The 15475-nt window shown below is 37.4% G+C and overlaps 1 protein-coding gene and 1 long non-coding RNA gene across 9 annotated transcripts in view; one reads left to right on the top strand and one right to left on the bottom strand.

The window, feature by feature from the left end:
- The window catches only part of LOC112821565 (uncharacterized), a 490026-nt gene that overhangs the window by 252791 nt on the left and 221760 nt on the right, over positions 1-15475 (bottom strand). Inside the window, exon 6 of one of the 5 annotated variants that reach the window (XR_012379826.1) lies at positions 339-471. The exons of the other annotated variants lie outside the window; for them this stretch is intronic. This is a non-coding gene — a long non-coding RNA (uncharacterized lncRNA). Of the gene's footprint in view, positions 1-338; positions 472-15475 lie in introns of those variants that run through there. 5 annotated transcript variants of the gene reach the window in all.
- Positions 1-15475, top strand: part of EFEMP1 (EGF containing fibulin extracellular matrix protein 1) — a 59869-nt gene that overhangs the window by 41043 nt on the left and 3351 nt on the right. For 3 of the 4 annotated variants that reach the window (XM_025868806.2, XM_025868805.2, XM_025868804.2), the window contains 6 exons: positions 2699-2821; positions 6613-6732; positions 7698-7817; positions 8977-9096; positions 12931-13054; positions 13139-13334. In XM_025868806.2, the coding sequence (XP_025724591.1) occupies positions 2699-2821; positions 6613-6732; positions 7698-7817; positions 8977-9096; positions 12931-13054; positions 13139-13334 (803 nt within the window). The remainder of the gene's footprint in view (positions 1-2698; positions 2822-6612; positions 6733-7697; positions 7818-8976; positions 9097-12930; positions 13055-13138; positions 13335-15475) is intronic. The other variant, XM_073897693.1, reaches the window with a different exon arrangement.

Here is a 15475-nt window from a genome sequence, read left to right on the forward strand (position 1 = left end):
AAATTATTTTAACTCACCTAATATTTTTACTCAATAATCTTTCTCCGAAGTTCAGCGGACCTGGTTCTTAAGAAGGGGTAGGTCCAGGTAGCATAATTTTTACGTTTAAAACCTATTTAATGATATATTAAGTCCACTAGAAATATTAGTCTATTTATCAAAGAGCCTTAGAAGTGAACAAGAAAGTAGGAAGGAAATTGTAGGACATCGGGAATGCAATGGGGTGGAGGCGGTTTGCAGAGAGGTCTCAGAAAGAAAAGCCGCAGTCACTGGTGAGGCCTCCCTTAGAATATACAGCAGCCGGCCCCAGTCCTTGATCTTCTGCCTGCATGTACTGAGGAAACTTGCCACATCTGAGTCTCACATTTCGGTATCTCTCAGGGCTGTTATCACTGCAAATGTTGGCAGATGCTCTTGACAAAAAACAATAGGAATTCTGCTGTCATTTCTGCATTAGCGAGTCATAAAGCTCTGAAAGAAACCCCAGTAGAAATGTTTTCATCAAGTGCATATGAGAATATAATAAAAGACACAAAAAAGAGCAGATAATTTCAAAGCAAGACCATGGCACCTCTGCATAGTACCTTAAGAGGACAGAGTTGGAATCACTGATTTGAAAATAATGATGATGATGATGGATATCAAAACAAAAATAAAAAACAATAACACAAAAAGTTCACCACAACTTTAAAACCAGGTTCAAAGAATTCTGTTAAGTAGATGCTTTTATAGGGTATTATCCAATAAACGGCCATACATCCCTCGAGTATTTCTCATCTCCCCTCCTTCTTTCTTTTGGAAAGAATCTCTGTTATCGTTCAAAGCCAATATCTGAGGACAACTCTCTTACAACAGGAACCTCCTACATTCTTATATTGGTAGAGTGAGTGTATCAGCTCTCTCTGGAAATAGAGAGAGTTGAAAGGCAACACATCAGGAACCATTCTCTGAGCATTTTTAGGAGAAGGCAGGAATTGAGGAATACATTCTAATTACTGATGGCTCATCTTTTGTATTGAATTTTAGCCCACTGTTTGTTCCAAAGCACCACCCTGGGTTTACCACAGTGATGATCTAAGGCTCTCAGTTTCTATGCAAAATTTGTCATCTAGGAATTCCAAGTTCGATAAAATTTTTTAACAAAGCTTAGACTTCAGTTGTTGAAGAATGCCAAAAATCACATAATCTTCTTAACTCACCTATTTAACTTCATAATGGGAGAGAGTTAATTGAATGCAAAGGTAATGTTGAAAAGGCAAAATTAAATTTTACTTATAAATTACTGTAATATGAATGCACATGCACAAATTCACATCACACTTTGATCCCAAAGAAATTCATTATAACAGATTCATTATATTATGACTGAGCATTTTTTACTTTTCTGAAACTATAATCTACCTACTCCTTAGGGCACAGTTAGCAAATTATAGAACTGCTTTGGGGAAATATCTTTTTTAAACTGAAATGAAATGCTTTGGGAAAATAGGTATTTTCAACTACACCAGTTTTATCTCTCCTAGAGGAGTATGAACAAGTTGAATCCTTTGCATTTTGAAATTTGCAATGAAAGAGGTTTTTTTTTTTTAAGATTTTATTTATTTATTTGAGAGAGAGAGAGAAAGAGAGGCTCCCAGCTAAGGGAACCCAATATAGCTCTATCCCAGGACCCAGGGATCATGACCTGAGCTGAAGGCAGATGCTTAACTGATTGAGCCACCCAGGGGCCCCCCAAAAAGGTTTTTTTAAAAAAGATTTATTTATTTGGGGGGGTATGCTGGTGGGGAGGGGCAAAAAGAGAGGGTGAGAGAATCTCAAGCAGACTTCACACTGAACGTGGAGCCTGACACAGGGCTCCATCCCACGACCCTGAGATCATGACATGAGGCCAAATCAAGAGTCAGATGCTCAACCAACTGAGCCACCCAGGCACCCCAGCAATTAAAGTTAAAAAAAAAAGGCCACAGTATTAAAGTTTGATTTATATCTGGTTACTGAACAGATCTTTAGAGACTTGTCAACATAAATGATCTCAAATACAATATATTGGGTAGAAGTATTATACAATTTATTTACACTAAAACACACAAAACAGGACTGTATATTCTAACGGATGCACTGTATATTCTAATGGATGGATGTATAATAAAAGTATAAAACCATTTCAGGGAAGGATTCACACCTACCAGGATAGTGGTAGGTGGGTGGGTAAAGAGATGAGAATACAGTAAGGCTTTAGCTATGTCTCAAATGTTTCATTTCTGGAAATAAAGTGAGCCGAGACAAGCACTGGTTAATGTTAGCATGTGTTAAATCTGAGTGGTACACACCGGCACATATGAAATTATTTTCTGAACGCTTGAAATCTTTTATCATTTTAAATATTTCTAATATAATAATATTACAGAGTATTGTTTTAAGAATAAAGTAAAAACCTTTATTTCTTTAAAAAAAAGTATGATGACAATTCAACATAGGGAATGTAGTTAATGGTACTGCAATAGTATCATTGTATGGTGACAGATGGTAGCTAGACTTGCGGTGAGTATAACGTAATGTATAGAGTTGTTGAACCACTATGTTGTACACCTGAATGTCACTTATGTGTCAATTATACTTCTTTGGGTTTTTTTTTAAACGGAGGAAATAGTAACATCTGCACAACCAACTCAAACTCTGTGCTGGATGTCTTTACCAGACATAGACGAGTGCACTGCAGGGACTCACAACTGTAGAGCCGACCAAGTGTGCATCAATTTACGAGGCTCCTTCGCCTGTCAGTGCCCTCCAGGGTATCAGAAGCGAGGAGAGCAGTGTGTAGGTAAGTACAGCAGAGCAGTGAGCAAAATCCTGTCCTAAACCTCTTAATTGTTTAAACCTCAGTCATTCAAAACAAAGCACTCATATTTATTTGGAGAATGATAACTAACAACTGCTTATTCTTTCATTGACTCCTGATCCATTTTCCACGTTTACAAGAAAGAGCTAACCTTAAAGGGTGAGCATATTCTGGATATCAAAGTGTTGGCTACATGTCAGACTAAGCAAAAGCAAAAATTTGGAGTATGAATGGGACCACAAAAGCAACCAAGAAAATAATTTTAAATTAGCTATTTGGGGGCCATAGCACCAAAACATTGATGAGGTGACCTTCATTCACTGGTTCATAAAATAGCATAGCTTATAGGACACATGGTGAGGTTCAAATCCCAGCTCTACCCCTAATTCACTTTGAGGCTTTAGACAAATGACTTACATAATCAGGAGCTCATGTATGGGAGTGCTTAGAGCTGTGACAAGTCCTGGGTGGAATAGCTGTGTGCTATCATTATGTGATGAGTTAAGAGACATGTACTAAACATTCGTTATGTTGCACGTGGGTGCAGTGCTGGGAATGCAAAACTAAGTACAGCATGTGCCTCTACTTGAGAGCTCTGCTTAAGCTACCTGAGGGTAGGATCCGGGTCTGGTTTGTGTCACTGCTGTCTCCCCAGACCTGAAAAGTGCCTGCCAAGTAGATGCTCTGTGCACTGTTTTTTATAATGACTAGAAGAATACAGTATGAGGATACTGACTGGCAAATGAGAAGTAAACAGTAAAAGTAAATGTGTTCTGTGTTCAGCCATGAGGTCCAGCACTAGGAGTAAAAGTTTGTTACTGACTCCCTATGTCAGTTGTGTTCATATGATATTGATAGTGATTTACATACCACCTTTTAACATACATCAGTGAAGAGTCCTTGTTTCCTCTTTGGAACAGCGGATAAGAATGTGGGGACAGGAAGCTAGCATTAATTTTCACCTGAGAATGTCCACTGTTGATGTCAGGATGTCAACACTGAGCTCCTCAAGGGCCCTGGCCCAGTCCTGCCTGCCACGGGGCTGTGCCCAGGTTTTGGGGTGAGTGCCCAGCCTCTGAGGAAGGCCCATGCTTTGTGTGACTGAAGCTGTGATGTAGGAGAAGATTGTATGGAAAACTCCACAGGCACCAAAGTTTTGCCTGATGGATTAGTCAGGAAAATAAACAATTGAGGGTATAAAAGGTACAGAAAAAGAACTAAGTCAACCTACTATGGGAAAAATTAAAGGGAATAAAATGTATGATTACAGCCCTATATGATATGGCAGGAGGAAACATTCTTAAATTCAGATCTAATCATGTGGCTTCCCTGCTGTTCCCCTCACCCACAGAACCAACTCCACATTCATCAACAGAGCATATAAGGTCTTCTTCCAACAGATCCTTGCCCAGCTCTGTTGTATCAACACCCTTCTCCCCCCAAAATACTACACTTCAGCCTTGTTCACTGGTTACATTTCCCCACATACATCACACAGTGTCACACTTTAGTGCCTCTACATAAGCTCTTTCAGCACCAGGAACATGCAGCCCTGGCAAACTCCTATTCAGTTTCCAAATCCCAGCTCAGGGTCACTTCATGTGGGAAGTCTTCCATGATTTACCTAGACATGATTAGTTACTCCCTCTGCTATGTCACTACTTCTCAAACCTTGATGAGTCTTTTTTTTTTTTTGTAAATTTCTAGTCTGTTGCAGATTGATACTACTATAAAGTACAATTAAAAAATGTTGTGGTAACACAAATTGCTATTCCTAAACACATATTCTCAATTTTTCTCAATTTCTGTACTTATTTGTTGCAGACTGGTCCAAATAGTCCATGGACCAACAGTGGTCAGCAGGTCACACCTTGAGTAGAATGGGCTCTTTCTGTCCCTTGTACAGCTTTCTACTGTTGATCTTACCATTCCATGCAATAATATGTTCTCATGCCTTTTGTCCATGCTGTCCAGACAGGGTATACTGTATGTATTTATGATCATTATAAAACTGTAGTGCCAAACACAATGCTTGCAAATAACAATGATTCAATGGATGTTCACTGGTTGCAAAGACATGCATCGTTTATTCATCAAGTATTTACTGAGGGCTGACTATGTACCAGATACTGTTCTAAGTGCTGGGCCTTCATGGTGAACAAACACATTTTACAGAATCACGTCCCTCATGGAGCTATTAGAAGGGACCATTTATACAAATTAGCTGTGAATACTGGGCACCTGGCTATAATATGGTGTACTAGGAAGAACTATGCTAAAATTGCTCTTAATTAGTATAAAGTCTACACTCATTCAACTAATGTTTATCAAGTACCTACTATGCCAGACCCTGTTCCAGGTATTAAGCACAAAGCAGTGAACAGACAAAAAATATTCTACCTTCACCTGAAGAGGAAACAGGTCTTATTTACCATGCATTATAGTGAGGGAGATAGATAAGAAGCAAATAAACACATAATGTTCCTTCACAATGTGAAGGAGTGTCAATGGCTACAAAGAAATATAAAGCAGAAAAAGGGACAGATGGGACAGCAGAAGCCATTTTATATAGATGGACAGAGATGGCCTCCCTGAGGTAGCATTTGAGCAGACACCTCAATAAAGGAGGTGGAAAGCCATGTCAATGTCATTACCTTTTATTTCAATATTCAAGTGAAATCAAATCTATCTTGCAGCCTATTATTAATAGCTGCCATTTACTTTTACCTGTTTTTTTTGCAAGGAAGTTTGCCTGTATAATTTCATGTTATCCTCCCAACAAGTCTACCACGTTGTTGTATTATCGCTTACAGAAGAGGAAATGGAAGCTCTGAGAGGTTAAGACCATGCTAGTAAGTGCCAGAACAAAGATTCATCTCAGGTTATCCTGAGGCCACTTGAGCATACTGCCTCGCACAGTTTTATTCAGAAGAACTCAGTATAAAGTCTTGTTTTCTTTTCATTTTTTACCATAAGTTAGTGTCACTACAGTCTTAACATTTACATGCATAACTGTTATTTTAAATTACACACGCCATGTTAGAGTTGTCACAAAGTGTAGAGTTAATGAAATTTTATTATCCTTCTAAGATGTTAATTAATCCTACCCCGCAAGTTCTCAACTGACCATTTTATTGTGGGAAATATTTATCTGAGAAGAACACAGCCTGGAACACTTCATCGGAGTGTCAGAGGGTACTCTCAAGAGGTAATTTGTTCAGCATCCTACTCCTTCCACAGTGTTCTTTCATTTGGTTCTCACAGAAACTTCGTAAGATACACATAGCAAGCATTACTATCCACATTTTACAAAAGAAAAAACCAAGATGCCAAACATTTATGTGACTTGGCCAACGTCATCAGCCGAGCAACAGACCACGCCTCCTTTCTCTTAGTTTTATGTTACATCAGTCGATTCTTCCATAGCCCTTTTTTACTTCTGTCCTTACAGATAATCTTTTAGATCCCAGAACTGACATATATATTCTCATATATATGTGAAATAGTCTTCATTGCTTTTCGGTCTTTAAATCTCAACCCACTCAACCAGCCTTATGGAGTCTTTATTTTTAACATCTCACTCAACTGCAGAATGCAAACCAAAGTATATTTTTAAAAAAAATAAACCCTAATTTAAAAAGAGAGACAGGATTACTTTTAAAATGAGATTTTTCTCCAGCTAGGTTTTCTAGATAATGTTCTGCTGAGAACTAAAGAGCTAACAACTATGGATAGTCAATAATGTGGTTCTCTTTGTGTGCCTGATAACCCAGACATAGATGAATGCACCATCCCTCCATATTGCCACCAAAGATGCGTGAATACACCGGGATCATTTTATTGCCAGTGCAGTCCTGGGTTTCAGTTGGCCGCAAACAACTATACCTGTGTAGGTAAGATTTGGGGAAACTGCCACACTGATGGATTTCTGTCTTCAAAACAAACATCAGGGCATGTTGCAGTATTTCCAGTTTTCTGTGCTCTTGAGTGAACTGGCATTATCTTCCCTGCATAAAGCTGAAAAGACAATAACTAATCTGTTTCTTAAAACACATCAAGATGTGAATGGAAAACTTTGTTAACCTTGGTTTTACTTCTTCTCTGTGGGTGTATCAAAGATACAAAAAACTACAGATCAATCGATATACACACACCAGTGAGTCAACAATGTGTGATATAAATGCTGAAGGTGCCAATGCTGTAAGTTCAAGTACATAAAATTCCACTGAAAGTGCATCTGATTTTTACATGCTTCTTTTCCCCTTTCAGAATGCAGTGTCATGGCACACAATCTTAAGATTGGCATGACATGGAAAGAATCTAGTGCAGGAAAAATGCCTTTTCACAATATTTTCAGTGCCTTAAAGCATTGCAAAACTCTGTATGGGTCTCAAAGGCTTATGTTATAATTGTAATGGAATTTAACAGAACCCATTTAAAAAGTAATAAATAGCACAGATAAATCTTCACCACAGCATGCTGAGAGACCGTATCAGTATGAATGTCTTATATCAATTATTTATGGACTTGGCACTTTGCATCTGAACAACAATAAAAGAAAATAGATACTGGAATGTATATTTATTAGAATCATTAAATTCTTTTGGAAAAATTCATCAAACACAAAACTGTTATTCCCAGAAAGAAATATTCTGGTATTTCTAAAAGAAGTGCATGACAGACGTTTGAAGTTATTCCAACAAATATGAAACCTGAACGGATGTTCTCCAGTGAGCTTCTGCAGGGCAAAGAATCCAACCCGGGAATCATTCACTTATCATTAAATGGCATAGGTACAAAAGAGCAAGGATATGTTTTAAGACATAGATATATAAATATATATAATGTTTCCTCTCAGATATAAATGAATGTGACGCTAGCAATCAATGTGCTCAGCAATGCTACAATATTCTCGGTTCATTCATCTGTCAGTGCAATCAAGGATATGAGCTGAGCAGTGACAGGCTCAACTGTGAAGGTAAAATATTTTCCAATAATTTGTAATAACAGTTCAGTCTGAATAATTGCTGTTGCTTTATCCAATTATGTCTGTTTATGAAAACAAATTTTTAACCATGGGAATTCTATTTTAAAATCCAGTTAATTAAGTTCAATTATGACATTGGCTTTTTAGTATGTTATCAAGAGAAAGGAGAAGGAACAAAATAACTGAAATATTAGATTAAGACTGGGTCTAATAATTAGAAGGAGTGTTCTAGTGTCTTGCTTCCCAAAGTGATCTGATGGCCAGCAGCAATGACACCTCCTTGTCTCTACTTGGGAGAAATACAGATCTCAGGCCCCAGACCAGACCTCTGAGTCAGATGCTGCATTTAACAAGAATCCCAGGTGACTTGTATGCACATTTAAATTTTGAAGAGAGCTAATCACATGTCAGAAACATTAGAATATAGACCAAGAGACCTGTTCTCTAGTCTTTTTCCCACCACTGTGTGATTTGGACACATTTCTTTTTTTTTTTATGTTATGCATTCAATTTATTTGTAACTTTCCACTGGACACATTTCTTAAGTTGCCTGGGTTTCACTTTCCACATGAGTAAAAAGAGGGCCATTTAATTGGAAGGATGACCTTCAGAGTCCATTGCCCATGCATGTTCCACTGTGCAATTCAGAAGGCATAAGACATCCTGAGGGGAATGCCATTGACACTTGAGGCCTCCCAGCTTTACTTGGGGCCACAAAGGTCATAACCCACCCAGAGAGACCTCATATCATGCCACTATGCTCAAAACCAAAAGGGGCTGGCTCTGGAGAGCTGCCCCTGCCCTTCTGAGCAAACTATAAGGACATCATCATTGAGAAATGCAAAACATTCTTCCCCTGAATTCCCAGTTCATTCAGTCTGCTCAGTCGGTATGGTTAGGTCTGAGATTCACCAAACTCTCAGCAATGATTGAGGTAAACTGATGGTAAGAAAAACTCTTTGTGTGGTGAAGTTCTAGAGGAAATGAGCTGATATTGTAGAATGTTCCCCTGAGCTTCTTACAAAGTATTATATTTCTGTTTTAGAGTTTGCACCATTTTTACTCTCTTACTTTACCTTTAAAAATATTACCGAAGCAGTGACCTGAAAGTTTTTCAACTCTGTGTCCCTGCTCTTGTCTGATTCAACAGACATTGATGAATGCAGAACCTCAAGCTACCTGTGTCAATATCAATGTGTCAATGAACCTGGGAAATTCTCGTGTATGTGCCCCCAGGGATACCAAGTGGTGAGAAGTAGAACCTGTCAGGGTGAGTTTATTGTTTTCATATCTGTTAAGTGTTCATTTTTAACCAGAAAAATAGCAGGGAGAAAGTTACAGGATCCTCTACCATAGACTTTCATTTTTTCCCTCTTGAATAAAATCTGAGCTCTTTTTTCCCTTGTTCATCATGCAATATGCACATCTCATTAAAAGGGTATTATTCAGTTAACACTGACTTTTTTAAAACTTAAAGTAATTGTTTTTCTTTCTTAAGATATAAATAATTTTAATAAAATAATGATATCTCTTCTATATAGCCTACATAATCTCTATGATATACATCTTCTAATCACCTGCCCCAAAAGATTCAATTATTAAAATATTTCGCCATGAGTTTGAGTCTCAAGAATAAACTTAATATGTGGGTTAGGCAAACCTTAAACCAGTCTCATATCCTCTAAAACACCAAGATTATGAATTGGGCAGTAATTTAGGTGCTGATAAAATCAGCCCCATGTGTATTAAAATGTGCTTGAATTCTTCAGCAAAAAAACCCATTGATCCCAAAATAGCTAATATCCTAGGGTCCAGTTTTAAAATAAACTCAGGTGATCTTCATACCTACACACCTCCAATGGTACATGTAGTTTCAAATTTCTTTAACAGGGAAAAGTCTGCTCAGATAGAAACCATAAGTATAGATAATCCTAGAAAAGCTAGTATAGACAAAGTTTACATAAAGTAGTGAAGGAGTGGGGAAAAAATGACTGAACTTGAAGACAGAAAATTTGTTTGAGTCCTAGCTGTACTGCCTTCTCTCTGTACAGTCTTGAACAGATTATCAAACGTCTCCAAGCCTCAGCTTTCTCATTTGGAAAAGGGAGTTGTGAGCATGAAATGAGATGACACACATAAAAATTATTTGTAAACTAAAAAGGCTTACAATCCAAGATGTTTTCATAAAATTTACTTAGCGATGTAAGTGACTAGTAGCAAATCTGTCCGAGATAGTCCTCTTTAATCAGAACTAAGAAAGGACATACAAGGGCAGTAAAATCTTTTAAGAAAGGAAAAAAATCAAGGAAAGGAGACACTAGGGATTTGCAGTCTATATCATGATTTTACAGGAGAATATTAACTCAGAGGAACACCCAGGACCTGGGATTTTATAGGATGCATATGATCATTCAACTAGACTCCAACCACTAAGTATGAGCGTAATCAGAATGCCATTCATTGCACAATGAACACCTTTATACCCCTTTCCAAGTTCCTAGAGGCTCTAATGTTAATTGTGGAAAAACATTGCATTCTGATGGTTTTACTTTCTGAAGCCTGAGACTTTTAACATGAATATTACATGGAGGAAGGAAGATGTTAGCCAGTGGGATATCTTAACCAATTTCCCTAGAGTCCTTCAAATAAATGTCTATGTGTTTTTGATCATAAATGGATTTGGTACTCAGCAAAGGACAGAAGTAAATTAACATACAGTGGAATCTTACCTGCCTACTCTATGTGTATGGAAACATATCTGTTACAATTAAAGGTGAAAAATATACTGGAATTGCAAATAAGGGATTCATGAGTGTTATATCTTGAAGATATGCAGCTCCAGAATGTTTGGTTAAGCCAAAACATTTTTTATGAGAGAGACTTAACGTTCTTTTAAGGTACAAAGCAATTGGTTTTCTCCATTAAAATCATCTCTTCCCAACCTCATCTATAGACTAAAGTAAAACCAAAAGAGTATGGATTCTTACCTTGACCCAAAAGGTTTATTTTGAGGATGAAATAACTGTTCTCATTTCCACAACCTTGCAAAAATGAAAACTCTGTTGTGTGTTTGGGTGGGGTGGAGGAGGCCACAGAGGAGACAGACAGAGAAACAGAGACAGAGAGAGAATACATATACACACAGACACACATTCATCAAATATTTTAATACTATTAATAATTCCTGAAAAACATTCCGGAATGATTAAGATATTGATTATGCTAGGCTCTAAGTTAATGGAAGTAATAAATGAAATTATTACATAAAGTTTCCTTTTGCCATTTTTGGTATCCATATAACAAACCAGTCTTAGTTCTCCTTGTAGCTAATAGCATCTTTATTTTTCAGAGAAGTGAAGAATATTGAAAGGACAAGTCAATTATGATTTCTTCCAAGGGATCTAAATTCTTTCTTTAGCCATAGCCAGTCCAAAAGAAGATACTTTGTATAACTGACTCTTGGAAACTCTTGGAAACTTTCCCGTCTCCCCTTGGGTTCCAGATAGCTTTGACCAGTTTGGAAGCTAAAAGAAAATTTTTTACCTCCAAGGACAAGGCATGGAATTATTCTCATTTAGAGGATGTGTAGTGCCTTACAGTGTAAACATGCCTGTCACTACCTGTATGAACTTGAGCCGCTTACTTAACCTTTATTTGTTTTTCCTCCAAGTCAAGTAGAGATAATATCTTTCTCATCTATGTCTACATGATTTGTGTGAAGAGCAACTTAGTTCATTTTAATATTTCTTAAAAGCCAGGTGCCCCTGAGTGCATTAATGCTAGGTGATAAAGGGATATAAAGATGAATACTATAGTCCTGCTCTAATGGGGTTTATAAGCTAATAGAGGGGTTAAGACAAACATGCAGATTTCAGTAATGCAAAGCAGAGAGCAATAAAGCCCCCCCAAAGAACATGGGGTGTGAGAATTCTGATAGGAAAAATAGATTAAACCCCAGCAACTCACCCATTTCTGGCTTGTAGCAGGGATTCAGTAAATTACTTATGGAAGGGGTAAATTAATGAATGAAAGTGTCTGGTTATGAGGCAGAAGGATTCAGAAAAGGCTTATAATGGATAAAATCGAAATCATTATTCAAATGTAAAGGGAGGTAGACATAGCTAGGGATGTGAATATTAATAGAATTTTCATTGTTGTTGTTCTAGTAGTAAATATAATGGCTCTCTAGTGGAAGTGTTCTCTCAGATGTCATCTGGAGGCTCCTAATTCCCAAATCCAAAACCAGTCCTTGTCCAGCCTCGCCTTCTCACAGTACTCTTTTTCTGGGACTCTCTGCCCTTCTGGCTTCCTCACACTGCCTTTTCCTAGCTTGCCTCTCATCACAGCCCCTGCTTTAATTCCCCTTCTTCCACACAGTCTCCAAATAGCTATGCCACCCAAGGTGGAACACATCCAGATAGATTCAGGTTGTATGGGGATCTGGGCTAAGTTTAATGTGCTTTTAGACACAAGGCTGAGTAGGACCTGAGTTCATTGCATTTAATTGAGGACAGATGTAGCTGAGTCATTCCAGACAGATTAGTATGTGTCATTTTATGATATTTTTATCAAGCACCTATTGTTTGTTCATCTGTTGAATTCAAAGCCAAACGTTAGCCATTGACTGTGCTTATATAAAAGTGAAAGACACCAATTCTTGCCCTCAGGGAGATTGTAATTTAGTTAAGAATATAGATATGGCAATAGTAATTATAAAATAAAATGGAACTAAATAAGAGATGGATAATACACTGGAAGATTAGAAGCAGAATAAATTCTGCCTGGAGGGTTAGAAGGCTGCAGGAAGGAAGAGGCATCTTAGTTTGGCCTTGAAGTGTGCTGGTTAGATGGGATTTTTCCCAGCCTTCTAGGCTGGAAAAGCAGCAAGCAAAACGAACGGAGAGGGCATTTGACTGACTCAAGAGCTTCCAAGAGAGGTAAAGCCTAGCGGTGCGGTTTTGGTAAGCAAGGCATGAGGGTGGAGACTTGATGCTCTGGACAGTGGGTTACACTGTCCAGAGGAAGCACAGCACAAGAAGTGAAGCTATGAAGTGTTATATGATTTACTTAGATCGGTAAATTCTTTGACCCTATGTGTTTACAGATATAAATGAGTGTGAGACCACAAATGAATGTCGGGAAGATGAAATGTGTTGGAATTATCATGGCGGCTTCCGTTGTTACCCACGAAATCCTTGTCAAGATCCCTATGTTCTAACATCAGAGAAGTAAGAAAAATCAGAGCTTTTGAAAGTGAGAACCTTCTGGTCTTCCCACGCTAAACTGGGAAATACTTTTGGTTTTTTCTGCAGCCGATGTGTTTGCCCAGTCTCAAGTGCGGTGTGCCGGGAACTTCCCCAGTCTATAGTCTACAAGTACATGAGCATCCGATCCGATAGGTCTGTGCCATCAGACATCTTCCAGATACAGGCCACAACCATTTATGCCAACACCATCAATACTTTTCGGATTAAATCTGGAAATGAAAATGGAGAGTTCTACCTAAGAGTAAGTAGTACCCTGAGGGCAGCTGTAGCTGTTGGGACAGGTGCAAGTTTGCTGGGGTTTTGCAGTATTCACTTGGAAAGAAAGCTAACATTTAAGGAGTTTTTATGTGCAAGCATTGTGTAAGGTCTTCCTGTGTGCATTATCTCATTTAATCCTCTTGGTAACACTGTCAGATAGATACTAAATATTTCATCTCCCTTTTTACAGAACAGTGAGACTCAGATTTAGTAGCTTCTCTAAAGTCACTCAGATACCAAGTTGAAGACTCTAATGGAGTTGTGTGTGACCAGCAGAACACAAGTCAATGCACACATACACACATACTCCAAATAGATACCACCAGTTAGTGATAGTTATTTAATTGTACATAGAAAAAATAATTTCTGGAGAGCTTTTCAAAAACCATAAATTCCTTGTTGTTACATCTGCAAGATTATTTACATTCACACCAAAATTGAAAACTGGAAGGCCGTGAGCAATGACCCCAACCCCCTGCACCAAATGTGCCAGTAGTTGTACCCTTCTTGCAAAATTTAGGCAGATAATGTGAGGTCACCTTTGTGTTTTCCATTTATTTCATGCCTATATGAAATCTTTCTCTGAATTCTGCCATTTCTTTCTTGATGGATATCTTTGCTTCCATGTGCCCCTGCCTCTCTTCCTTTAAACTGGCTCTTCGTACCCCCTCATCCTTCCAAGGGCTTCCAAGCAGATCTCCCTGACTCCAGTGCCTCAGCCTTCCAGGCCCCAGACAACATCTCAGCAAGTTCATTTTAGGTGAAAATTCTGACATATTTTAAATACGGCTCACCACTTCATGTGCAAATGATGGCACCCCACCAAGCCGTTTGCAGGGTTCCGGTAACTGTTTCATGCTAAGTATGTTATTCATCCAGTTACAATTTTCTCAAAACTCCTTTGGGCACTCTTCATTTTTAATCAAATTTTAAAGTCAATATTTCATTTTAAGAACATGAAAAGTAAATTGGGAAATTCATTCTTGTGGTAAAGTTTACAGATTTTTAATGTTTACATGTTTATCCCGTTCTTTGATATATTAAGTTCCCTTCCAACTCCAGAATTATGTGATTCTGCTTCTTTGCCAGTAAATTAGAAATGATTAATTTCTCATGACCAACTTCTGAAGAGAAAAATCCAACCCAAAATTTATTACTGTTCTTTTTTTCTAATAGCTAAGAATAAACTTCTTTAACATTTGATGCTTTAAATTTGAGATATACTAGATATTTGTAAGAAGTTTACTTTAAATGAATTTCACACGGTTCAGATAATACCAATTTAATAATTCTAGTCCAAACAAACAACATTATTTGTAACCCATGGCAATAAAATAAGTTCATCTCAAAATCTTTTTTAAAAATAGTTTTCCACTTTGAACTTTTAGCTATTATTTAAGAAAGTAAAATTTCTAGTAAAATCAACAAACGGTTAAGCAAAGTTCCAGCATGTTATTTTCCTTGCAATAAACATAGCACCATAAAAGTTTTATGATTCATATCAGTGCATTTATCGACTTGATATTTTCAAATATAAATTCTCACAGTGTTTTTCTCAAGTAAAATCTTTTTTTTCCATGAATGATATAAAACATTGGCAATTTTGCTAATCCCAGAGTTAAATATTAAGTTATTTGAAACAAAAACTATTTGAAATAAAAAGTCATTTTAAGATTATTTCTTATCACATAATTCAAGAAGTACTTGGATTAAATCCTACAAAATTTTTCTACTGAAAATCCACTTGTGCAGAGAGCATTTGATGTGTAGAAATCAATCATCAGGCCTTAATTAAGCACCCACTGTATGCTCAGCCCCATGCCAGGTGCATGTAATACATACTTCCTTATTTTAAAGAGCTTTAAATATTATGTGTGGCAAAAGTTAACATCTATGAGGGGTGGGAAAGGAGCAATTTATGTTTAATTCCATGGTCCAAGACATCAAAGAATTAATGTTGGCTGGAACAGTTAAAGAATGTTTCTTGATGGTCATGATACTGGACCTGATCTTTGAAGGATCCGTAGAATATAGAATTTTATTTATATTCCTTTTTGGAGAATACTGAGAAAACCCTCTTCCTTAGAAAAGTGGACATACTGTAAAGAAGTAGTACATAAAATT

The sequence above is a fragment of the Callorhinus ursinus genome, unplaced genomic scaffold, assembly GCF_003265705.2.
Source record: "Callorhinus ursinus isolate GAN/ISIS: 27379988/994484 unplaced genomic scaffold, GSC_fseal_2.0 scaffold10, whole genome shotgun sequence".
Lineage (NCBI taxonomy): Eukaryota > Metazoa > Chordata > Mammalia > Carnivora > Otariidae > Callorhinus > Callorhinus ursinus.